At 47.9% G+C, this 25445-nt stretch overlaps 1 protein-coding gene across 2 annotated transcripts; it reads left to right on the top strand.

The window, feature by feature from the left end:
• Positions 1-23897, top strand: EDN3 (endothelin 3). Of its 2 annotated transcripts, none has more exons than XM_066387337.1 (5): positions 1-513; positions 1152-1440; positions 19093-19266; positions 20501-20581; positions 22333-23897. In XM_066387337.1, the coding sequence occupies exons 1-5, from the start codon at positions 462-464 to the stop codon at positions 22334-22336; spliced, it is 600 nt and encodes a 199-aa protein (XP_066243434.1). In that variant the 5' UTR covers positions 1-461; the 3' UTR covers positions 22337-23897. The 2 variants fall into 2 exon arrangements, with proteins under 2 accessions (XP_066243434.1, XP_066243433.1); XM_066387336.1 differs by having other exon boundaries at positions 2-513; positions 22337-23897.
• Positions 23898-25445: the final 1548 nt, after the last annotated feature.

Here is a 25445-nt window from a genome sequence, read left to right as displayed (position 1 = left end):
GTGTTCCCGTGGCCTCTCGGCAGCTGTCCCGGCCCCCACCCCACCCCACTGCCCCCAGCCCAGCGCGCCGCCCCCGCCCCTGCTGTGCTGGGCGCACTGCGGGCCACTCTCTCAGGCCAGCTCCCCCGCGCCTAGGAGACGACCCCCAGTACGCCCCGGGTTCAAAGGCCCCGCGCGGCAGCTCCAGCCCCTCCGGGGGGCGGGGTGGCGAGGGGGTGGTGCGGGAGCCAGAAAAGCCTGAGCCCACAGTCGGCCAGCCCTGCGTAGGGATGGGCAGTGCGTTCTGAAGTTTGTGACCGCCGCAGCCAACTCCTGGCGGGTGCCGGGACCAAACGAGCCAGCTGCCGGCCTCGAAACCCCACAGCTGGTGGACGAGGCCCGCTGTGCCCGGTCCGAGAGCCCTTCTGGGGTCACAGGAGTTCGTCCTCCAGCCCCGGTGCTCCCGCGCCTGACCGGGGTTCATGGAGCCGGGGCTGTGGCTCCTTTTCGGGCTCACAGTGACCTCCGCCGCAGGTAAGCGGGCGGGGCGGGGCGCCTCTTCTGGCGCGAGCGCACACAAAAGGACCCTGGAATGGGGGGGCGCGGGGAAGGGTGCATTGTGGGGAGCAACCTCTTGCCTGGGCTCGCCATCCCTGGAGGCGCCCGGAGGAGGGCTGGGCACAGGAGCGGGGCGCAAGAACTACCCCAAGGGCTCTGAAGGTTGCATGCAGCCCATGCACAGACTGGAGACCTGAGGCCCGGGTTGACTTGGTCAGTTTTTCATGAAGTTGGGAACTTTTCAAAAAGTTTGCAAACTCTTCAGAAACTGCAAAATGAATGCAAAGTTTTGAGCAAGCGTGCAAAATGCTTGCAAAATGCTTGCAAATTTCCAAAGGCTGCAAATAGCTTGCAGGTTTTGCAGAAAATGAAAATAGCTCGCAAGTTTTCCACTGAGTACCCACATATCTTGGGAACTTTTCAGAAACTGGACACATAGCTTTGCAAACTTTTCAGAACATTTAGCATAGCTTGGAGACTTTATAGAAAGTGCAACTGGCTTGTAAACTTTGCAGAAAATTTGGTGGTCCCCCACCCCCAGGATTTGGGGGGTGATGGGTGTTGGGGCCCTGCACACTCAGGAGCTTAGGAGCCCCTCAATCTGCCTTCTGCAGGATTGGTGCCTCGCCCCCAACCTGGGGACGCTGGCAGGAGCGGCGTTCCCCAGGACCCTTCTGCATCTAGACTGGAGGGGTACATTGACGAGACCGTGGCCACAACGGCAAGGAAGGGTCCAAGTCCTGGGAGCCCTGGGCAGGAGCAGGGACCAGGCTGGTTCCAGGAGCAGGCAGCCAAGGGGGGCCCTGTGCACCACCGAGCCAGACGCTGCACGTGTTTCACCTACAAGGACAAGGAGTGTGTCTACTATTGCCACCTGGACATCATCTGGATCAACACCCCTGAGTGAGTGAGCCCTGGGGGGGGGGGGGGGATGTGCCCTAGAGGGCGGGGCTTCTAGTGCCAGGCCACGTCGTCACATTCCCAGAGGACCTGGTCCCACCCTGGTCAACCCAGAGCCTGCCCTGACCCAGAGTTCAGCTCCTGCTAGGTCTCCTGCTGGCTGAGGTCCATCTGCAGGTCAGGGTGTGACCCCCCTATCCTCTTGGAGGGCCTGCCCAGCAGAAACTCAATCCCAGAGTTTCTGATCCAGTGGAAAGGGGAGCCCTCCCTCCAGTAGTGAAATGAGCCAGCTAGGGGGATTAGATACCTGAGAAGTTCCTCTGAGATGGAGGAAGCCCCGAAAGTTCTCTCTTGCCCCAGGGGCTGAAGGGACAAGCCCCCCTCCAGACCCTGTCAGGCTCCAAGGAGTTGTGTTTCAAGTCCCTTGAAAGTAGCCTGCTTGCCAGGAAACAGGGAACATGGGGCAGGCTTGGGATGACCTGGTGGAACCCACCCGTCAGGGTGAGATTCCATGGATGCCAGGCTCCTTTTCTGCCAGGGCTCAGAGGTAGAGGGAGGGCTGATGGGTCCTCCCAGGGGCTGACTCCTGTCACCCACCGTCAATCACTGCCATAGACAGCCTCCCTTTCTCCTCTCCCATCCCTAAGGGCTCTCTCCAGACTGAGACAGTGCTGCCTGAGTTGTCCTGGGTCTGCCTTGTTGTAAAGTCAACCCTCTTCCTTAAGCCATGGACAGTGCTCTGCTGTGGGAGGGGTTGCCGGTTGCCTACTTGACTCCCTCAATTCAGGAACCCCTTCTGCAGAAGCATCATCCTGCAGCAAAAAGGTCTTGATTTCTGGTTATCAGCCTTGTGGGCTTTGCCCTCCCCATCTCTAAAATCTGGGAGTTGGACCAGATGCTTCCACCTTTTATAAACTGGGTGTTTGTGGGATCTTTGGCATTGCTAGGTATTCTTATCAAGAAGCTGGTATGAATGGGAACCCTGGAAAGGCAACTTTGTCACTGTATTAGGAACCACGTGATCCATGTCCCTCATAGCTTCTTCCATCCCCAAGCCGACTAACCTCTGAGCATGCTAGGTGACACCTTTGATGGGCTTACTTCCCACCTTGTTCCATTGACACCTGGAGAAAGAAGTGCAAAACAGTTTAAACCAAGGGGTTGGATGTTTTTCAAGTCAAATGTCAAGACCTCGAATGACATCAGAGGTAGATCTGGAAAGTCATCCATTATGCCAGAATGACAAGGCTTCACCAGCAACCTGGACACAGACACAGGGCCCCAGGCACAAAAGAATACACCCTTGGTTGGATGCTCTGTTGTCACCATCTTGAAATTCTTAACACTTTCAAAAACAGAGGGTCCATGTTTGCATTTTATCCTGGGCCCCGCAGATTCCATAGCCAATCCTGATGCAGAATTGGCTTGCTCGGTTGTGTATGGTCAGGTTCCTACACACAGTCAGTCCACAGTCGGGAAGATGGCAGCCCGCCCTGTTATCTTCCCTTCAGTGGGAAGATGCAGTGATACGTAGTCAGAACAGGCTTCTAAGCAAGGCTGCCATCAATTGCCTTTTGTCCTCGGACAGTGCTCAAGGTCACCTGTTCTTATAGCCCTCATCACCATGACACTTGTCATGATTCTTATCCTCCTGGGATTGTGATCTGACCAAATTAGCTTCACAGGACTCAGCACTCAGGGCAGTCATTCATGAGGCTGAGTCTTGCCTTGGCAAGAATCCCAAGCTGTGGATCAATCTAGAAGGAGAAAGAAAGAAGCCAACCGAGTGAGGGGTAGGGGCCCTGGGGCAGAGGGGAGCAGGAAGGGCAGAGGAGAGAATTTGAAGACCACCTCTGTTCTCAGCCCATTCCTGACTCCCCAGCACAGGGCGGGGGTCTGATTACTTGAAATGTATCCAAGAGGCTAAGAAAACACCCTGAGATCTGTCTGGAATCTTGTGTCATAATTTTGAGTTGTCTTGTGTGCCCGAGATGAAGCCATGGATCTTTGACTTTTTCCAGGACAGCCAACTTGCTAACTTTTCCCTTACAGTTTGATTTACATCTTCCTCTCTTCCCTGACCTGAGCTCATTTTAAACACTAGGAAAGAAAGATTAAATATGGTGTTTGGGACTCCCATGAGCTACTCAGGAAACAAAAATGACAATAGCCAGACTTGAGCGTTTTTGAAATTAGATAAGCAAAATAATTTTTATAAGGAAGATTTTCATGGATGGTGTTTTTTCTCCCCCTTTTTCTTTTTTTCCTCTCCTCCCTGCCTCTCTTCCCCCTTTCTACCCTTGCTTCCTTCCTTCCTTTCTTCCTAAAGTTCTCCACTGGTATGTAGACTGGTCCATTTATTACCTTTAAGACATCTTGGACAAGATTGCATTGGGAGAACATGGGCTGTAGGGACAGGGAACACGGGCCTTTGGAGGAATGAAAAGAATCTGAAAAATTACTGAATTGCACTAAAGAAGCAATGGTCGGCCGGCATACATAGGTCTTCTCCAGGTCTGTCTGCCAGTCTCCCTGTCACAACCACACCTCCTGAGTGTTTCCTTCTCTCTCTTCCCTGTCATCCCCTCTCCTTTATCAGACTGTTCTGGTCTCTTGAAACTTCTCCAGGGTGTGATATCCTCCCTGTTCCTGTCACTGGCTGCTCTGAGAACACAGAGGATCTTGACCCTCGTACCTAAATCAAGAGTCTGGAACTTTGGGTAATTTTCAGCTTTTGGTGTCTTTTTTTCTACTGCCCATTCAGTGGCCCAGAGACAGACTCAACCATCTATTTTATTTTGAAAGAACATTTGCAAGGTTGCAGGCTTTCTGTGAGTACAGTTATTTATGCCACAATTAAAGGACCTGAAAAACTGCAGGAGTAATATTTTGGGGGTTTCTTCTGAGATCTGTTCTGTATCCCGTGTGGAGAGTTAACATCTGGTTTGGGCGCCAGAGACCAGCTACTCCCCGAAGTATTTTCTGGGTGTAAGATCTGAGGTTCTCTGGTTCTCCCATGTCTTTCTGCATGCTTAATTTTTCTGGACCTGAGCTTGGTCAGCCGTTTCCGTCAGCACGTAGCTCATGGTAGAGCTCAGGCTAAGTCTTGCTGCCTGGTGATGGTTCCCTGGCTTTGTTGTCACTGAGGTTCTTGTGTGCAAGGCTTTCTCCCTCATAGGAGGCTTCTTGTTCCAGGGGCTTGGATCCTCTCCACAGGCCCACATATCCCTGCAGACAGGTGTGGGAGTGGGGATTTTCCCAGTGATGTTGCCCATAACTTCCTCTTCCATCGTATCCTCCAGAAGGTCTGTCTCCCCCAAAGAGGACCCCAATGTGTCCTGGGCATCTGTCCTTCTCGTCCTTGTGGAGGCAGCTGAGTTTGCAGCTTGTTCATGGGATAGTATGATTTTCGTGACTTTCCTTGGCCATGCTAGGAAGCTTCCACCCCTCAATCTTCCTCCAGACAACCCACCACTGCCAATAAAAACAAAAACAAAACCCCAAATCAGAGAAAAACACCCCACCTCATGGTCATGAGAAATTGGCCAAGAACAAGATAACAAGGAGAGTGGTAATGAACAAGCAACCCATGGGCTTCCATACTTGTCCATGTGGGGCTGTTCTCTATGAGTGTGCTTATAAAACAGAACTGTCCTACAATGCACTGGGGGATTGTATTTTTCAGGATCTCCAGAGAGACAGGACCAATGGGACCTGCATGTCTATGTGTGGAGATATATATATATATATATTTTTCTATCTTCTTTTTTTTATCTTATTTTTATTAATTTTAATGCAGTGACATTGATAAATCAGGGTACCTATGTTCCGAGAAAACATCTCCAGATTATTTTGACATTTGATTATGCTGCATACCCCTCACCCAAAGTCAAATTGTCTTCTGTCACCTTCTATTAGGTTTTCTTTGTGCCCTTCCCCTCCCCTCACTCCCTCTCTCTCCTTCCTCACCCCCCCTCGTTACCATCACATTCCTGTCCATGTCTCTGAGTCTCATTTTTATGTCCCATCTATGCATGGGTTCATATAGTTTTTAGTTTTTTCTGGTTTACTTATTTCACTCCATATAATGTTATCAAGGTCTATCCATGTTATTGTAAATGATCCAATGTCATAATTTCTTATGACTGAGTAGTATTCCATAGTATATATGTACCAAAGCTTTTTAATCCACTTGTCCTCTGATGGACACTTGGGCTGTTTCCAGATCTTTGCTATTGTGAACAATGCTGCCATAAACATGGGGTTGCATTTCTCCTCTGGAACAGTTCTATGGTGTTTTGGGGTATATTTCTAAAAGTGGGATAGCTGGGTCAAAGGCAGTTTGATTTTTAATTTTTTGAGGAATCTTGGAGATATATATATATATATATATATAATCTTGGAGATATATATATATATATATATATATATATATATATATATACACACACACACACACACACAGAGTAGTTGATGTTGCAGTCTTGAATCCAAAGGTATTCTGGAGGCAGAATTCCTTTCTTTTTAGGGCACCCCAGTCTTTTCTGTTAATGCTTTCTACTGATTATATGAGGCTCAGCATATTATAGAGGGTAAACTGTTTTATTCAAAGTCTGTTGATTTAAATATACATTACATCTAAAACAAACCTTCCCAGATACATCTAGACTGTTGTTTGACCAAGTACCTAAATACCATGGCCCAGCCAAGTGGACACACAGAAAATTAACCACACAGGACTATCAGTTCTAACTGTGCCTTCCTGTGGGCCAGCCCCTCTGTACCTGCCGTTGTGTAAGTGGCAGGAGAGTGGAGCCAGTCCATCAAGTGGCAGATAGGAATGCAGGACACCCAGCAAGGAACTCCTCCCCACTTTGTTCCCATGAATTGAAGGAACCTGCCATCTGTTAATCCCTCCAAGGACATCACGAGGGAGGCATCATGATGCTGTAATAGTGACTGTGTTTTCAAAGATCTGAGCCACATGGGCTGACCAGTAGGAATGTATTTATGAAAAGGGCAGTGCAGGGTGTTTGTAGTCATGACTGTCCTGGAAAATCTGGGATCTATAACCCTACTCATTAGGAGACTCCAGACCCAGGAGCTCTGAGTTGCCATGTGCCCTGGGATTGATGCCATCCTCTCTCTGTGCCCCATATAAAATGCAAACATCAGTTTGACTCTAGGATAGTGACCCATGCGGCCGCCTCAACTGCTCTGAGGCATGCCATGCTGACTCAGTCCAGCAGAAATGATATTTCTTTTGGGTTCTTTTTCTTCCCAAAAGAGTAGAGTAAAAACAATAATCATAATAACTAACAAAACATTACACTTGTATTTTAATATATTCTACCACAGAAAGGCAGCACTTCAACAGATTCACCTTTGCCCCCTGTGTTGTTTAAGAAAAGCATGTCAGCGTGTTTCCAAGAAGGGCCCTTCTGAATTGTAGGACAGCCCCATAGAATAGATGGATCTAGAACCCCAGCCTTCTGCTGACATGGGTCAGCTGTCCACCCGCTGTGTGATTTCAGGGATCCCAGGAACAGTCACCAGACTCATGAGCCAGGACGGGGGGTATTGTTGATGGAGTTGGAGATGCAGATATGAAAGCAGAGGGACAGTCTTTTTGGCCATCATGATAATCATGGCAATGCAGATGGTAATGGTGGCGGCATTGACGTTGACTGTGATGCCTACGAGTAAAGAGGTGTGGTGATGACGTGAGAAAGTACCTGGGACATGCCAGACAGTGCCTGGGATCTAGTAAGCACTCAGCACCTCAAAGATATGACCATAAAGATGAAAGATAACTGTGCAACCTCTGTGCTGGGCTGGTGCTCCTGCCTCTGTATCCCGTTCTGTGGTTGGAGGACACCAGGGAGTAGACATTGCTTTTCTCAAGTATTGCTGGGGTTGGCCTTCTTAGATCATCCATCCGTGGTCTTGAGCCTGGAGGGCTTGGTGGAAGTCCTACAGCATCCGATGGGCAGAAGGTTTACAGACCTTGCGAAAGGTGTGCCAGGCTGCTGCAGCTGATAAGCAGCTTGATAAGGATGATGGTGGCCAAAGGTTGGTCCAGGCTTGCTGAGATTTGGTCCCACCCTGTGTGTCTCGCCTTCCTTGTTTTCTATTGCTTCCTGCTTACCTGGGGACACACAGGAATGTTTGGGGAAGGGGGCCTGATGTTCTCTGAACCACTGGCCTGTGTTCCCTCTGCTAATGGGGATGCAAGGACAGTGACCAGGGTCTGGCATTTCAGGGTAATTTGAATGATCTGTTTAGCACCTCATTGTTAAAGGCCTCACAATGAAAGTCTGGTAAGGGGTTTGTCTGCATTCGTATATTCATAGCTGGCTAGTTCAGCACAGTAAACATGATGCATTGTGATTTGCAGACTGAGGACCTCATGAGTCTCTCGTTTCCAATGTCACCCAGCACTGCCCAGGACCTGAAGTGTGGGTCACCAGGAAGCAGTCCCAGGAAGTACTATATGGACATCTGGTTATGAAAAAATAATAAATAAATGAGGACAAATAAGAGAAGATGATGCCAGCAAGAATGACAGTTATCTTGAACTCAGGGCCTGGCTGATGGTGGTTTTACTTTATGAGTATTTTTCCTCCCCTTCCTCCATTTCTGTTTCCTCCTTGGAAATCTACTACGTGTTTAGATCCCAGTTTTGAGTTTGAGTAGCCTATGTCTTAGATCATTTCATGACAAGACCTATCTTTAAAATTTGAGGGCCTTTGGGCTAAATTTCAGAGTTTGTTGCAAAGACCTGCTCTCACAAGGTCACCTCTCTGGGGGGGGGGGGTCCCTCAGCCCGAAAGTCCCCTTTTCTGCCCCAGAGGATTCTGAGTAGGTGAAGGGATGTCCAGGTGCAAAGCCCAGGCTTAATTGAAAAACAGCTGATCTTGACTTGCTGAGAAAAAGAGAAACTGGAGGCTGTTTAATTTGCAGCCAGAAAACTTGGTCCATAGAGGTCATGACTCTGAGTGACCCTGGAGGGAGATTTTGGATTTCTTCTGGATGAAAGGGACGTCGCCGCTCAGAACTTGGCCTTAAATCTGAAGGCAGATAAAGGCTATGACATCCCGAGTGCAGTTTATTCCTGCAAGAATTTAAAACAAAGGAAGCAGGGAGGCCAACAGCGGTTTCTTTAAGGAGGCCTCACGGCCATGCTGGAACTCCGCACAACTTTCTCTCTCCAACCTGCGCTCCATCCACAGCATCCCAGTGTGTCCGATGGCTCCTGGAGAGGGGTCCCCTTCCTCCCTCCAGGTAGCCCTGGGGAGCCACCACTCAGCTTTTGAGCACATGAGGCTGTTTCCTATGAGAAAGTGACCTGCTACCCTGTATCATGTTTCAGATGGAAATAGAGAGTTCCTTAAAACGGCACATACACACAGATGTGCACACACACTTCCTCACTATTTGGAATAGGAACCAACTTTACTTAGAAAATAAATCCAGAGAGTGGCCACAATACGGATGAGCTGCTTGTCTAGATATAATTTGGGGTGCTTCTAGCTCCTGCTCCTCTATTAAGTGCCCTAAGAGCAGGCAAGCAGGATGGGATGTCAAGCTGACTTCCTCATTGACCCTTACTTGAGGGTCTTAGGAGCCACGAACTTTTGGAGAAGTTGCCCGTTTTCAAAGGCCGGGAGGCACAGGCCTTCTGGGCTTTTATGGCCTCAAGGCCGACATAGCATAAGGCTTTAATAAACAGTAATTCTAGCCCGGGGCAGCCAGGGAGCCCTGTGCCCTGGCCCAGTAATTTTAAAAGCAGAACCAGATTTATTTCATGAGAACACACAGGAGGCTGATATGGCCACGGCATGCAGTTCCTTCTCAGCGACGGCACAAATGGCCCACAGTGGACAGTTTAGCCTCCGACTTGGGGAGTGTCAGTAGCTTTGTGGAAGTCAGAAACAAGTCAGTGAGAAGGAGGGGTGTGTGTGTATGTGTGTGTCTCTTCTGGACTTTTATGACTCGGATTTCTTGCTGGTTTGAGAACAGGGTGAGGGGAGTGACGCTGTACCTCAGCAGCAAACTTTAAGGAGATGCCGAAAAGTCAGCTGCAAAGATAAATACAACTTACGGAATCATTAAAAAAATATATATATATATCAAAATGAGTGCAAAAGTTTCATAATCGACAAAATATCAACATTTTTGGTATGGCCCGGATCTGACCTGTGCTTTCCCAACTTCCCTTACCTGACCCACCCTAATTCTGGGCCTGGTTCTTGTCTGGGGGTAGAGTCTGTATCTCTAGAGAGACTTAAGTATTCTTAGTTAGAGGGAAGTGATCCATGGATCACATCTACCAAAAGGACATGCCACAAGACCACTCACAATTCAATTACTAGGAAGAAGAGAGTTGTCTGTAGTATCTTTGCGATGGGGAGTGTTCAGGAGGATTTTCTGTCCCTCAAGTGACACCTGTAAATTAGCAAAGACATTTTCTCTCACTTCCTATGGATTATTTAAAGCAGTGGTAGTCAACCTGGTCCCTACTGCCCACTAGTGGGTGTTCCAGCTTTCATGGTTGGTGGTAGCGGAGCAACCAAAGTATAAATAAAAAGATAAATTTAACTATAGTTAGTTTGTTTTATAAAGATTTATTCTGCCAAATTTAGCGAAAATCCGACATGAAGTACTTGGTAAGTAATTATTATTATATGCTTTAACTTGCTGTAACTCTGCTTTATAAATTTTATAAAGTAAAGTTACTTCCCTACTTTATAAATCACCATTACTGTGGAACCGGTGGGCGGTTAGAAAATTTTACTACTAACAGAGATACAAAAGTGGGCAGTAGGTATAAAAAGGTTGACTACCCCTGATTTGAAGGGATGCGTGATGGTTTCTGAGTTTTTAAAAAATTCCCTCTACGAATACCCTTGTCTTGAAAATAATACCTGCTCCTTCTTTGACCCCTTCTGTTTGCATGGCTGGGAAGTATTTTGGGCCCCATCTGTCTGCAGTTTTGCATAAAGTTATAATGAGGCTGTGCCAGACAGGCGTGGACTTCTCATGCCTACATGCAACCTGGAATTCGTCAGGGTCACTAGGGGTTGGGGAGAGAAACTCTAGCCCGACTCTTGGGGACATACTTGGGTTTCACCAGCGGGCGGGGAAGCCAGCCAATCTGGAGGGGGAGTCCCATGGACGGTGTCATTTCCCACATATCAGAGCAGTTTGTTGCTCTTAATTTTTTCTTATGAACTTTAACTCTTCAAAATCCTATGCCACACAACAAACACAGAAGGCTTCTTCTCTTTTGACCTCTAGCTTCTGCTAAATATCCCTCTTTGTGTGTGCCCCGTGTTCGGAAGGACTGTGTCTGTGTCCCAGTGAGCTGACGGGATGCTATAGTCTTTGAATTTCAGGCTATTTTTCAGTTTAGTTATATGGTTATAGGACATGGAAGCTTTTGAAATACTATAGTTGCAAGGATCCTGGGAACCTCTTACTTTGAGATGGACAGATACCCCACATTTGCTTGTAGCTTTATTGTTGGAAGAAGGGGTTACGGCCTTCTCAAGTGATTATGCTGTTGTGGAGATGCTTAAGTGACAGGGAGGGTGTTTGAAAATTTGGAGCTCGACGTACCTCTCCAGGGATCTAGCGCTTTCGATTTCTCAAGCCCAGAGGGAAGACGCTCACCCAGGGACTCACAAGGAGGTAGTCTTTCCTGTGGACCAGAAACCTGGGGTGCCGGCCTTGTGCAGTCTCTGGTTTCTCCTCTGATGCCTCACGCATCTGTGCAACTCGGTTTCTCCATCATGGTGCTGATGCGGCCTGCAGGAGTTATTATTAAGACGTGGTTCTTCTGCTTCACATAATCTGGAGACCATATTCTCTCTAGGAAAACCCTCAAAGACAGGCCAATCGAGGACAACAATAGTAGAACGCCAATAACTCAGCCTGAAATTCTGTACACCTGGGAGATTGGGTATGGTCTGGAAGTCAAGACCTTCCTTCCTCCCTTCCTTCCTTCCTTCCTTTCTTCCTTCCTTCCTTCCTTCCTTCCTTCCTTCCTTCCTTCCTTCCTTCCTTCCTTCCTTCCTTCCTTCCCTCCCTCCCTCCCTCCTTCCCTCCTTCCCTCCCTCCCTCCCTTCAACAAATATTTATCACTGAGATGTTGAAGTCTTATTGAGCACCCACCCTGAGCCAGGTGCTGCATTGGCTGCCCTGGGTGCAGAGGTGAACAAGGCAGAGACGGTCAGTGCTTCTGGGTGGACAAAGTCCAGCTGTTGTCAATCCTGGAGACAAGAAGGAGTCATCCTTGTAGGATAGGTGAAGAAATGATCCCTGTTGTTGGATCTGATTGATGGGGGTCAATGCTCAATGATCTCTGAACGTGGATATGATTCCGGCAAAATTCCTAAACAGTTAAAGTCCAGGATAATCCCAAAAGTTGTTCGTGTTTTTACTTTGGGTGGGAGGGATCCTTATAAAAAAGTTCACCACTAATCCAATGCACATTGCTCACTCTTTTGATATTTTCAGCTCTCTCAAGGGCTGTGGGCATAGGGCTTTCCACATGGGTGGGGGTTGGGTGAAATCTGCCTTGGAGTCCAACAACCTAGAGAGCCTAGAATTTTCTGCAGTGGAAGTAAAGCTACAAATTGCCAGTTCACTCCACGTTGTCTGTGAGCAGAAAGTTTGGGTAATTTTCTTTAGAACCAGAAAAAGTCTTGTGCGTGTTTTCTGCTTATATAATGAGGTCACCGAGGAGCTGTCTTCCCTTGCCTGTTTTCTTTCCTGGTGGCTGGAAGGACCCCCTGTGACTGTCTGGCCTGAGGCCGGGCCCACAGCAGACTTTCACAGCACTCAATGAGTGGACAAGGAGTAAGATCATTAGAGATTAAGACTTCTGAGTGGTCAACCAAGTGTGGGAGGCTGGGCTCTCACATCTGGAAGTATGCTCACTTCCACCTGTGTACAGGGCAGCCTGGTCCAAACCAAACATTTCACAGTGGGCACACCTGGGAAGAAAGGACTCCAGCCAGCTGAGTTTGCTGAGTTTTGTTCCGACTCTGCACGTACTCTTGTTTTGTGTGTTTTGTTGCAATGAAGAAAATCTCTACTTGTCTCCGGCAGCTGAGGGGACTCTGGATTTTTCTACATATTAAACCCAGAAGATGCTTGCTGCGTCCATCTCAAGAAAGGGAGTCAGGTCAGCTAGAGGTCACTGGTGACAAGCAGCAGAAACCTAGTCCAGCAAACACAGCATAAAAGGAGTATTGGAGAGACACAGGGCAGCCCACAGACAGGCAGAGAAGCAGCCTCAGGCTCAGAAAGTAGAGGTACCAGGACAGGCCTAGGGGCCCAGGGGCACACTCAGACAGGCAGGCAGGATGGGGCCACCTGGCAAATAGCAGCACTGAGTCCTTTCTGATCTTGAGCTGCTCTCTACTCCCTTGTCTTGGGAGAGAAAAGGTCCAATTGCCCAGCTTAGGTCACCTGAGGAGTCTTGAAGCAGGGGAGGTTTAGACACATTGATTGACAGTCTCACCAAGACCTCACACAAGGATGGAGGGGCAATTCCTGATGTCAAAGAGAAGAGATTGGATTTCCAGAGATAAAAACAACCAAAGTTGGCCCAGTCTCTGGAGAATTCCGGGCTTTTAAGTCCTTCAAGAGGGGCACTCTTCTCTCCCAGCTTGTGTTGCCCGGGTCTCCCGGCCTTTGTGTACAGCTGGGCCCACTGGCTGTTGATTAAAGTGAATGGATGCTTTTAAAGGCTTCTGAATATTTTAGCCACTTCTGATAGTGACTCCATCTTGTCTTACTTTAGAACAAAATTCTTAGCTAGCTGCTCTTTCTGCTGAAGGTTACAAAGATAGTAAACAAAGGTGATCTATACTGCCTTGCCCAAGAAGCTATTGCTAAGCTCAAAGAGCAGGTGAGCAGTACTTGCTAAGGACGGAATTTAATAAAATCTGAAATCGAGCTGTTGTTAGAAAGCGTGTTGGAGTCTGGAAGTTGTTACTCTGGGGATTGGTGGGAAGCGGTATCTAATGACCACTGGTGCCCGGAGCTGGGCCTGCCTCCTGTCTGTCTGCTACTGGGAAACAAGCCACCAGACCCATGAGCACAGTCGGGTTTTTTGCACAATATGTCCCCTGGGCCCAAGGGAAATACTGCCTTTGTTTCCCCGTCTCAGGAGGAAAAGTAACTGAAGAAGGTAGATGGTCAACTTGACATTCTGACTGTGATATGAAAATGTTCTCTTTGTTGGGGAGATAGTCAGTCAGAACTTGGGCTTTTTACAATTGAAAACCATTCTATTCCTAAAAATAGTACCAAGTGTTAATTTTGTCACTGTGTCATATGACCTGTCTGACTTTGCTTTATGGAATAAGCCACTAGACCAGGGATTGTAAACCCAGATGTCCATGAGGGCCAGATAGGTGACAAAAGTGAGCCAAGAAGGGCAGATGTAAAGCTAGTGGGAGTGGTGGGGACTGGGGCAAAATGGAGTGATAATTTGCAATGATTTTATGAGTTTCAGACAATAGACAAGTGTTGGAGTGTGGAGTTGGTGTTAGAATAACTTCCAGTTATTCAAGAGAAGCTGGGATTTTGAAACAATTTTTATTTATTGATTTTAAAGAGAGAGGAAGGGACAGAGAAAGAGTGAGAGAAGTAAACATTTATTTGTTGTTCCGCTCATTTATGCATTCATTGGCTGATTCTTATATGTTCCCTGACCAGGGATCAAACCTGGAACCTTGGCGTATTAGGATGATGCTTTAACCAACTGAGTTACCTGGCCAGGACCTGAAAGTTGGGGTATTTATGTAAAATTTTTAGATTAAAATACCCTCTGCTGATTGATTGAAGTCCATGAAATACCAATTTGCTGACCTCTGTACTAAATTAGAACTGTGTGTGTACAAGGTCACTTGTTGGTCTTATTCATGGATGTTCACCCAGAGTCTAATCCAGGGCCTGCTCATCAAAAAACACTCATTAGATATATGTGGAATGCTGTTCAATGCATAAGAGAGAGAGAATTGGGTTTTTTGTTTGTTTGGTTGGTTGGTTGGGTTTTTTTTATTATTCATTTTTAGAGAAAGCGAAAGAGTGGAGAAGAGCAGGAAGCATCAACTCCCATATGTGTCCCAACCAGGCAAACCCAGGGCTTTGAACTGGCGACCTCAGCATTCGAGGTCGACGCTTCATCCACTGCGCTACCACAGGCCAGACGAGAATTGGGTTTTTGAGGGAATGACAGTTTGATAAACTTTGCTGAGACTTTTTTTTTTATTCAATGAGAGGAAGGGAGGCAGAGAGACAGACCCCAGACATGTGCCCCAACCGGGATCCACCCAGCAAGTCCACTATGGGTGATGCTCTGCCCATTTGTGTCCATTGCTCAGTTGCTCAGCAACCAAGTTCTTCTTAGCACCTAAGTCAGAGGCCATGAAACCATCCTCAGCACCTGGAATCCAACTTGCTCCAATAGTGCCATCATGGCTGCAGGAGGGGGCAGGAAGGGAAAAGAGTAAGAAAGAGAGAGAGAGAGAGAGAGAGAGAGAGAAGCGGGAGGGGGAGGCTGGAGAAGCCAATGGGCGCTTCTCCTGTGTGCTCTGACGGGGAATTGAACTCAGGACATCCACACCCCGGGCCGACACTCTATGACTGAGTCAACCAGCCAGTGCTTTCTGGGACTTTAGAATTTGGCCATCTTGCTGCCTTTATGAATATCTGTATCTCTCCTTTAAAATTCAGGAGTAGAAAAAAGTTTCCTGATCTGAAAGATGCAGATCATTAACTCACATATGAAAAGTCAACACTGAATTTAAAAACAGAACCTTTGAAAAAGTCAGCTTTCCTTATTAAAAAAAAAACTTCTTGCAGAAATAAAATGCTTTCAGTATGATGCTGCAGATGAAGAATGAATATGGGAGATTTGGAAGTTATTATTTAATAACGTTTAGATGTGACATTTGGGGGAAAGTGGCAAATAAGGAACACAGTGATAAATAAGATTCTCACATCACCCTCAATGAGCAAATAATGAATGTTCTGACTATGCATGTTGAGGGGCAATTTATCACACAAACACAAAACACTAGACACTGCATCTGTAGGGATGCTGGAGGGGTGTTTTGTTTTGTCTGAGAGCATCTGGATTGATCTCCTCTGCTTGTCTTCTGTATGGAGCTCTGAGTTATGACTGAAACATTAACAGATTGAAGAGCTGCCTACCTTGATTAAGAATCACATTCTCCAAACCTTATAGGCTGAAACAATTGGGCAGAGAATGTGTTAGTCAAAGGTTCCCAACTGATTTAACTGAATTTTCATGATTCCACCACTAGGTCTTTCCAATTCACCATTCAAAAAGCAGCAGGTGCCCAGGGGCACCCAGACAACTGAAGTACACAAGTGCTTATTAGACAGGCTATGTTGAATGATGGACTAGCCAAAAGGAAGCATGGCAAAAAAATTGGCATTATTGTGCCAAATGGCACTCCAGTTCTTTATTAACCTTACCTCTCTTTATTGCTTAGTCACATATCTCAAATGCAGGCAAAGTAGAGGCCTGATACAACTGACTTGAATTCCCAGACCAAATAAGCAACAAGAGTAGCTACTATTACCTTACTGCTAACTCTTGGTGAGTATTTTCCATGCAGTGTGTCATGTCTCATCTAATCTGTCTGACAACCCTTTTGTAAATCAGGAAACTGTTGAGAGGGTGGAGTGACCATAATGTAAGTGCTTTACAACATAATGATGGAGTTACTAGATAACCCTTCTCTGCACTCTGTGTACCTTGCACATATCTGTATATATTGGCTTATAATGTTTCCTTTACCTGCTTTCATCCCCCATAGCATGTGAACTCTTAATGGCTCAAACATGTATATGCCTTTTTGTGTCTCAATAGTACTTAGAATAATACTAAGTATTATATCTGTGTGTGTGTGGGGGGGGGGGGGGAGTGAATGCTTGGCTAATGTTGGAGTTCTTTGTAATGGAAATTTTGTGGTCATTAAACATTTTAGGTTTGAATAAATCCACAGAGTTATTGGACTACATTATCTCACACTTAACTACTTGCCACTCAATCAGTGGTCTCCATTTGTCCAACCTTGTGCTAAGTTTATGGCGGTACAAAGAAGAAGAAGACCTATATCCTACTTTTGAGGAGCTGATGATCCATTCTTAGAGATGGTCAAGAAAGACTCCTTCCCTGGGCTCCACGGGCTAGAGGGCTGACTCTGCCTCTCCTCTGGCCATGTCTGCAACCCCACTTCAGGGAGTCTGTGGGACTGAAAGCCACATATTGTCCCTTTTAGATCATGCTCCATATTCAGGATCTTGGACTCTCCTATCCAAATATTCCTGGGTCCACTTCCAGAGTCTGACAGCCAGGAGCAGACCAGAGCTCCCAGTACATACGTATCCAGAGGCCTACAGGGTGGCCAAGGGATGCCTGCTTGCAGGATGAGGGGTAGCTAGGGCCACATCTACATAGGAGTGGATGAGCCCCACCGCCCTAGGAGTGTGATGAAAGAGAAGGCACTGAATCCCCTTGGCCTGTTTCAACATGGAACTCCAAGGACGCTCCAAATTCTACATTCAGCTGACCTTCCAAGGTGTTTTGAAGCTGTATTTGTTCAGGTACAAGGATAGCACTGTCCTATTTAAGAGCTTAGCAGATTGACTTACCACCTGCTACCTGTGGAAGGCGGGCTCCTTTGGAACCGAAACTCTTGTTCGGGATGGACCCAGGTCAGCCAGCAGAGTGCACGCATCAAACATCTGGGCTGGGAGTACGGTTCCCTGCCCCGGCACTGTGAGAAAGACAGGGGCCCTACCCTTCTGTAAACATTCTTGAGAATCACCAAGTCTTGTTTGCATACTAGCTCCTTGCACTTGGCTGCCAGTAGAGTGCTTAGCATTTCTCTATTAACAAATACTGAGTTATTAACAAGTACCTTGCTTCCTTACTTAAAACACTTCGGAGTCTTGCTCAGAGATTAAATAGTTCTTCGTACAGAAATGCAGTCAGTGGATAGCAATTCCAGAAGGGCACGTCTTGCTGCTGATGGCAAAATAGGAGCGTTATTCCTTTTGTATGGTTTTCACCAAGAAATGGGGGACTGGGCTTAATGTCAACACTTAGAGATTTAATGTGGCCCTATTACTGGAATAATATACCTTTATCCAAATCCTGTCTCACAACAATGTCTGTATTGTTTGGCTGTCCTCACTACCCCCATTTCTCATTCCTGAGGAAAAAAAAATTTATTTTGGTTTGTTTTTTATTTTATTTTATATTTTTAGTAAAGGTAATGCTCAGAACAGGCCTAGACCCTACTTCTTTCTCCCGTTGGCAAGCACAGACTGCTCCACCCTAGGCCTGCCTCGGTCCGAAGGGAATGCCACCGGTATGGTGACATATAATATACAGTGACATTCCTCAGCTCCGACCCAGCAGGGAAGAAGTTTGGTCCAGGCATCAGGTGACAAAGGGACATTTTTCCCTTCCCCAACTTTGCTCTCACCACCCCAACAAGGCTTCATGGTGTGTATTTCAGATTAAAGCAAATTCAGTTTGATTTTATTTTGACAATTCAGCAAGGATGTCACGACCCCCTTTGCGGTGGACAATTGGTGATACTCCATGGGGCTCACAGAAACCAAGATGGTTCATTTGGGGGGCTGACAGGAAAACCAAGACGTATTGGAGAAGTGACTTAGGGCCACATGAGTTTCTCGTACTTGTTAGCAGTTTGTCCCCCAAGGTCAGTAGCACTAGTGAGTCAAGCACGTGCCTTTACCTTTCCCCCACTGCAGTGCCTGGCGGCCCTCCCCCTGCCCCGGAGAGCTAGTTTGGACGCACTCAAGCCTAAAAAATGATTTAAACGTTTATTGTTCTGAATGACACCCTCCTCCTAGTTCCAACTAGAAATGAAATCGCTAAACATGTTCTGTCCGCAGCCACCCTCACGGGGTGCAGAAGGGCCTCTGGAGCTTGTGTCTTCGAGAAAGCGACGTTCGAGGCCAGGATACGTCCGCCTCGATAGCCTTACTGACACTGTCACCGTCAGATCAGTGCTGACTACAAGGCTGATGTGGGCACCGAAGGAATTCCAGGACAGGCAGGGTGGGTGCCGGGAAGGCCTCAGGCTGCCGGGTTAGGAAGGTGTCATGCTGGTATTGATGACCAGGCCCGGGAGTTGGCTCAAGAACAAAGACTGGGACTGGCGTACGGGTCAATGGGAAGAACGTCTGGATCAGGGGCTCTGGTACAGGAAGAACAGCAGACCTGCCCGGCAAGGACTATGATTCAGTGTTGGAAAGACTGAAGGGTCCATGTGCGCATACCAGGTGTCTGCTGCCTGCCCCTCGACCCCCCAGGAGACTGGCTGCTGGGAGGATGCAGAGACATCCTCCTCCAGCTCCCCAAGGTCCCCCCAATATTTCCATCCTCAGGGCCCCAGCATACTTTCTGGGGCTGGCAGTGAAACAGAGAATGAAGAGTTCCCTCCAGAAGCTTCCTCAGACCCAAAGCGCAGGGAGAGGGTGTGGACACCAGGTCCTGGGGCATGGCTGCCCCTCGCGGCTCATTCCTGTGCGCGTCCCACTGTGGCCCTGACCCTGCTCTGTGCTTTGCAGACGGACTGTGCCATATGGACTGTCCAACTACAGAGGGAGGTTCCGTGGCAGGAGGTCCGCGAGGCCGTTCCCGCAGAGCCCACAGCCCTCAAAGTGGACACTGCGCTGTGCCTGTGCGACGAGCCACGACCCAGCCTGCGTGCACTTCTGCACCCAAACCCTGGCTGCCGGCAGGTACGACACCCTGTCTAGTTTATTCAGGTATCTGTTGTCTAGGGGCAGGCAAGGCTGGGGATGTCTGACTGTGTGGTGCAGGGGTGGCTGTGCCCTTACCATGGTGCATCTGTGTCCAGAGAGGACTTGGGCCCTCAGGGCTAGGAGGGCATCCCGGTCCCCTCCCTGCCTTGCAGAACAGAGTCCACAACATGGCCATGGCTGTGTCTGGCCTCCAGACGTATTTCCTCTGGACTGAACAGCACCTTCCCAAAATCTCAATAAGTTGCTGATATTTGAAAATTGAATAGTTACCAGCCCCCCTCTGTCCCACGTGCATATTTTCAGCTTTTTCAAAAACAACAAATGGGATCATCTGGTCTCACTGACCTCATATTCCTCCCTGGCCAGCATAGGCTAGGACAGTGTGGAGACCACTCATATTTGAGGGGGGACCACTCATGCTTGGGGGAATACAGTATTCATTCACTTGCATTACCCGTCATCTTGCTTCAAGGTCCCTGGAGCCCCCTGCAGTTTACTCTGGCTCTTTTTTTTTTATTTTTAATTTTTTTTAAATTATTAAAGTTTATTATTAATTTTAATGGGCTGACATTGGTAAATCAGGATACATATGTTCAGAGAAAACATCTCCAGGTTATTTTGACATTTGATTGTGTTGCATTCCCATCACCCAATGCTCTGGCTCTCGAGAGGAGTTTATGAGTTAGCGTGGACTTGAATGAATGAGTGGATGAGTGGTTTAGATTTGACGGGGAGGCTGGGGAGTGTGTTTAAGTTGATTTTCAGTTAACGAGTATTCTTGTTAATGCTCCTCACTCTCCTCTGTCCTTACTTTGGGCCAAGACTCATCAACCCACAGGCAGGGACACCCCGGAAAACCCCTCCCGAGGCAGCAGTGGAGGGATGGGACTCGTAGGCGCTGCCTGTCTAGCACCCACAGGCACGGAGGGTGTGCTCCTATGCCACAGGTGCCGTGAGGGTCAGGGACTCAAAATCTGTTGTCTGCAAACCCCAGTGCCAACCGTATTTTCTTCCTGGTTCTTTCCCATGCCGCAAATAGGGGAGCAGTGAGTAGAAACCCACCCACCACGTGCTCAGCCTTCAGGAAAAGTGCCCGAGACATGGTCCTTGGGGAGTGTGCCCCTGGGGAAGAGGAAGTCATCGTTTGAATCTGAAAAGCCAGCCACAAGGACATGCAGGTTGTCTCATTAAACCAGCTCTCTCCCCACAGGAACTCAAGGACAGCAGAAAAACTGGACCGAGAGGAGGCAGTGCCGGCCAGTGCGGTGGACAGAGGCCTGCATCCAAGGAGGTGACCTGCTTTCCAGGGCGTCGTACCTTTGGGGGCTTGAGTGGGGGTTGCATCTGGCCTGAGAGGTGGCCAGGGGAAACCCCACTGTGTATGGGGTGCCACATAACAACGGGCAGCGGTGCCTTTGGTAAGTCATCTCTGGGGACACAGCAGGCTGAGGCTGTGCACAGCTGCTGTCATTGCCCTGCACCGGCCAGCCTGCCCTGTGCATTGGGACCTGACCCTTGTCATCCCTGTGGCATTAGCATGGTAATGTCCAGCCCTGGAGTTCATGGGCCTGGACAAAGTGAGCTGACCGCCGCTACTCGGAGCTCCTGCAGGCAGACCCTCTACCCGGGCCCCCATTTCACTTCTGCTCCTTCAGCAACATGTGGCTTTTACAGAAAAAAAAGAAGACAAGACATTTTTTCCTTTTCAGCTGCTATCTCTGCACAGAGGTGAAGTGTAGCAGCTTCCTAAATTCGCTTTATTATTATTATTATTCTTTTTTTACCTGCTTACCTTTTTCCATATGAGATCCTCCGGGTTTCCTGCAGCCCAACTGGATGTATTTGTCATTCTGTCAATCAGGACTCATTATTAATGACCCGCCTACACAGCTGCAATGGGATGGTAATTTATGTTCATAAGAATAGCCCGGAGGTGGCTTTGGGTTCCTACAGGGACTGATCAAGGGGAGATTAAACCATGCTCAGTATACAGGAGGCTTTCCAAATTGGTGGCAGATCGCTCCTAGTCACCGGGAGAGGGATCTGTCAGCATTCATAATAAAAACGGAGAGGAAGGAGGAGGGCCGAGGCGGCAGAGAGCGATCCCGGGGGACCATGAGTCAGGCCCCAGCTGGTCCTGCTTTGCCTCTTGATTCTTTTTCCTCTTTCTCTCTTCCTCACCCCAGACCCAAACTCCTCTCAGTGAGGGAGGCGTTGATTAAAACCATCCATCCATTGCATCATTTATTCATTTTTGTTCTGCAAAGATTCATCAAGCACCTGCGACACACTGGGAGCTATTCTTGATGTTGGGGTCATGGCAGGGAACACATCAAAAAGTCTGCTTTCATGGAACTTAAATAGTGGGAGAAGCAAACAACAAACAAATACATAAAATATTGAGACGTGTGTGGAAGAGCAGGGAAGCAGGACAGGGAGAGGACATGTTAGGGGCCGTTGCAATTTGGGGTTCGGTGGACAGGGCATTAGCATGAAGACTTGAAGGAAGGGGTGGTGAGCCAGAGGGATGAGAGAAAGAAGGAGATTTCAGGGTGGCAAATAATACAAGCAAAGGTCCTGGGGTAGGAATGTGTGGATGTGTTCAAGGACACAAGAGGACCTCCGCATAGAAAAAGCATGAACTTGCCTTTGCTATTTTGATTACTGTTATTCTGTCAAAAGCTCCTATAAGAAGATGTACTTGGGCAGAAAAAGTCTTTTCTTATGAGCCACGGCCCCTACCTTATTGCAAGACGCGAGTTAGTAATCCCCAGATTCATATGTCAGAGTGGAAGCTGCTGCTGTCCTGAGCTTGTGGTAATCAAAGGTGGGATGTTAGGCTGCAGGAGAGCCCCTGGCAGCCACATCTACTCATGTTGTGGTCACGTCTTCCCAGGCACTGAAACTGCCGAGAAGCACCAGCATGAGATTGGTTCAAAGTGAGGAACGGGCTAGACATGGGGTGGGGTGAAGCTGCCCCTTACAGCCTGTAAAGAGATTTTCTGTAACAATTCTCCTTTTTCTTTTGCCCCTTTCTCCAAGATAGGTTGAAGTCAAGGACAGAGAGAGAGAGTCATCTTTAGACCTCCGCAGTCAAGGGCTTGCCCAGCAGTGGACCCCGCCTCTGCCCGTCCACTCCACCCACTGTCTCAGGAGGCCTTGGGAAATGGGGCCTGCTGTGTCCTGTTTTAGGAAGGCCTCTGTTTCTACCCCTACACGGTTCACATCTCCACCTCTTGGAGGACAAAATCTGAGTCCTGCCTGGGGGAGAAAACCCACCCAATGGGTCCTCGCCTAACAATACCCTCCGACCCCAAGAATGCCCCAATCCAAAGAGCTTCAGTCTCCCTAACGGGAGCAGTGATCCCAGCTGTGCCGTGGGGCCTGACCCCCTTGGCACGGCTTTCCTGTAGAAAATTGGTTTTGGAGAGGTATGGAAAGCTACTTGCTGGCTTTTGTGTTGACTCCTCTTGGAGTGTCAGTGGACTCCAAGCTAACTCTGGGCAGGTGTAAGCATATATCCACCTTGTAGTTGCCAGAGCGCCCTGGGTCCTCAGGTATGGTAGGACAGTGGGCTCTGTAGGCTCCAGACAGCAGCGACTAGAGACACGATCCTAGCTGGACAGGATTTGATAAGATGGAGGCTTATAGGATTTAGACAGAAATGTTCAGCTGTGCTTGATACCTACCAAAAGAATGTATCTCTGGAAAAAAAAAAAAAAAAAAAAAAAGAACCCTTGATGTTTGTGACAAGGAGAGAATGAAGAGTTTCAGGGTTTGAACTCTGGGATGAGGAGCGTCGTGTACCTTGGGCTTGTTTGCAGGAGGCCACGGGAGAGACCGCCGGGCTCAGGGCCATCAGGGTGAATGCCGTATTTGCTTTCACGAATAAATATGGCTCTTGGGGGGAATAACTTCAGACTAAGCCATGAACGAAAACTCTTTGTACATTATGTAAATTCTTATTTATCTATGTAATTGGGAACAACTGGGAACTGTGACACCCGGACGGTTCATCGCCTCCTTCAGCTGTGTTCCTCCAGCCATGCTGAGATTGCTGTGTCTGAGCATGTGCTGTGGGTACGAGGTCATCACGGGGGACAGGCCACCTGCCTCTCCCCCTTGCCCCCCACAAGACGGCAGAGTTGAGAACCGGCGTGGGGAGGCGGGCTGAGGTCTTGTGGGGAAATTTAAGGTGGTGAATGACACAGCATTGGCCTTGCCCAAATGCTAAGTTCTCTATGAGTGTCTCATAAGTTATTACAGGTAGAAAAGTGAATGTCCAGCCCAAGGAAATGGAAGGGACTGGTGTGTTGGCAGGCTCGTGTATAGTTTAGAGAAGCAATTATTTATTGTGAAACTGTTCTCTCCTCCTCCGGCTGCTTTTGTGGCTCTGTTAAAAAGTAAAGCTGCTCTATGTAGAGAGATTTTAAATTGTGTTATGAATCCAAGCTCATATTCTTTAGAGTTGGAATTACATTTTTAAAATGCATATTCACCGTTTGGCTCTATGGCAAGAAGCTATCTTGGCGAGAAGTCCATGCATTGTGCTAACACTCACAAAATACTGTCAAATGCATAATAATAAAAAAAAAATCTCAACATTTGCTCTGATTTGTAGTTTCTTTTTTTCCTCACTGGTATTACAGGCCTGGTTACATATCAACTTTTCATAGCCCTCTGGAGAGGATGAAGAGTGTTATAGTTCGGGAAGCAGACTTCATCTAAAGTCAATTTTGGAGCCAGATGAGCTAGGGACTGCTTGAATATTAAGGAAGGAGAGGGATTTAGGGACCATCCGAGGGAGGGAAAGCATTCAGGGCAGTTGAGAGGAGAGGGTGGGGAGACAGTTGGCGGCTTCCCTGGCCCCATCCGGTTCACCTCCGTTCACCTCCGTAGGCTGCAGAGGGTTCTATTCTGGCTGTGTGAGCCGTGGAGGTTCAGGAACAGGGTTCCAGGGAAGGAACAGTCAGAGACAGCAACCAGAGGCTGACCTCATCAGCTTTTGATGGGCACTGTATTCCACTTTGCTTCTCACAGTTCTTGAGAATTAGTGGTCAGGAGTGATGACATTTTGTTTGATATTCTCTACCAAGTGCAGTGTTCTTAAGCCGTTGAGACTTAGAAGACATCTCTGAAAGTTGGGAGTGTCAGGAAGGGAGTGGGTTTTCTTCATTCTGTCTGTCCCTCCCTTCCTACATTCCTTCTTTTCTCTCTCTCCTTTCTTTTGAGTCAAGAACTAGAGACCATCAGAGGCATGGAATTGGACAAAGAACTGACTAAGGAGCAAAGAGGAATCCAGTATTCTGAATGGGTTTCATCACACTAAATCTGAGAAAACCCAAGAGCCTCTTGTTTTAATTAAACTCATTTGAGAAGATTTTGACCTTGATAAAATGACAGAGTTGGGTACTAATTTATTTTTCTGGATGTGAAGCCACGTGGGAGGAGCTGCCAGTGCTCACAGGAGGCTATCAGGCCTGGAAACCTGCAGCCCTTCAAACCCCACAGACCTGAAGACAGAGGGGGAAAGCTGAGGGATTCCAGGAGTCGAATCCCAGATATGGTGGGGTTTCTGGGGTCTGGGCGGAGTCCCAAAGGAGTCCATGGAGTCGTGAGCAGGACCAGCTACAGGGTTTGCAGGGCTCTGAGCAAAAGCAAATGCAGGGCTCCTGGTTCAAAAGTATTGAGAATTTCAAGGTGGGGACAGCACTGCATTAAAACCAAACACGGGCTGTGTGGAGCATAAGGCCCCTCACCTGCCCCAGTTGCACACCTGTGAGGCTCAGCAGAGGGACTGTTGAGTCTGGAGACCTGGCTTTACCACCCAGTCCCTGAGATGGATCAGCCTTAAACTGAGCCTCAGTTTTTTCATTTATAAAATGGTGTAATAATACCGGCCCTGCCTACCTCATAGGTCTACTGACAGGGTCAAATGGAAGGAGATGATGGTATACAGCAAACATTTTTTAATCCTGAACTCTCTCAAGGCATAAAATACAGTTTTCAAGTCTTCAAAGTTTGCCATGACCTAGTCACCAGTTTTTAGTCAAAACTATTCTTACTAAAAGTTTCTTATGGAAGCACATCTTTGAACTTAGAATGTTCCTCCAAGTAATAGAATTTGATTTATAGAAATTGTCAGGATAATTACT

This window comes from Saccopteryx leptura, chromosome 5 (genome assembly GCF_036850995.1).
Source record: "Saccopteryx leptura isolate mSacLep1 chromosome 5, mSacLep1_pri_phased_curated, whole genome shotgun sequence".
Classification (NCBI taxonomy): Eukaryota; Metazoa; Chordata; class Mammalia; order Chiroptera; family Emballonuridae; genus Saccopteryx; species Saccopteryx leptura.
This window is presented reverse-complemented; position numbering and strand designations above follow the sequence as displayed.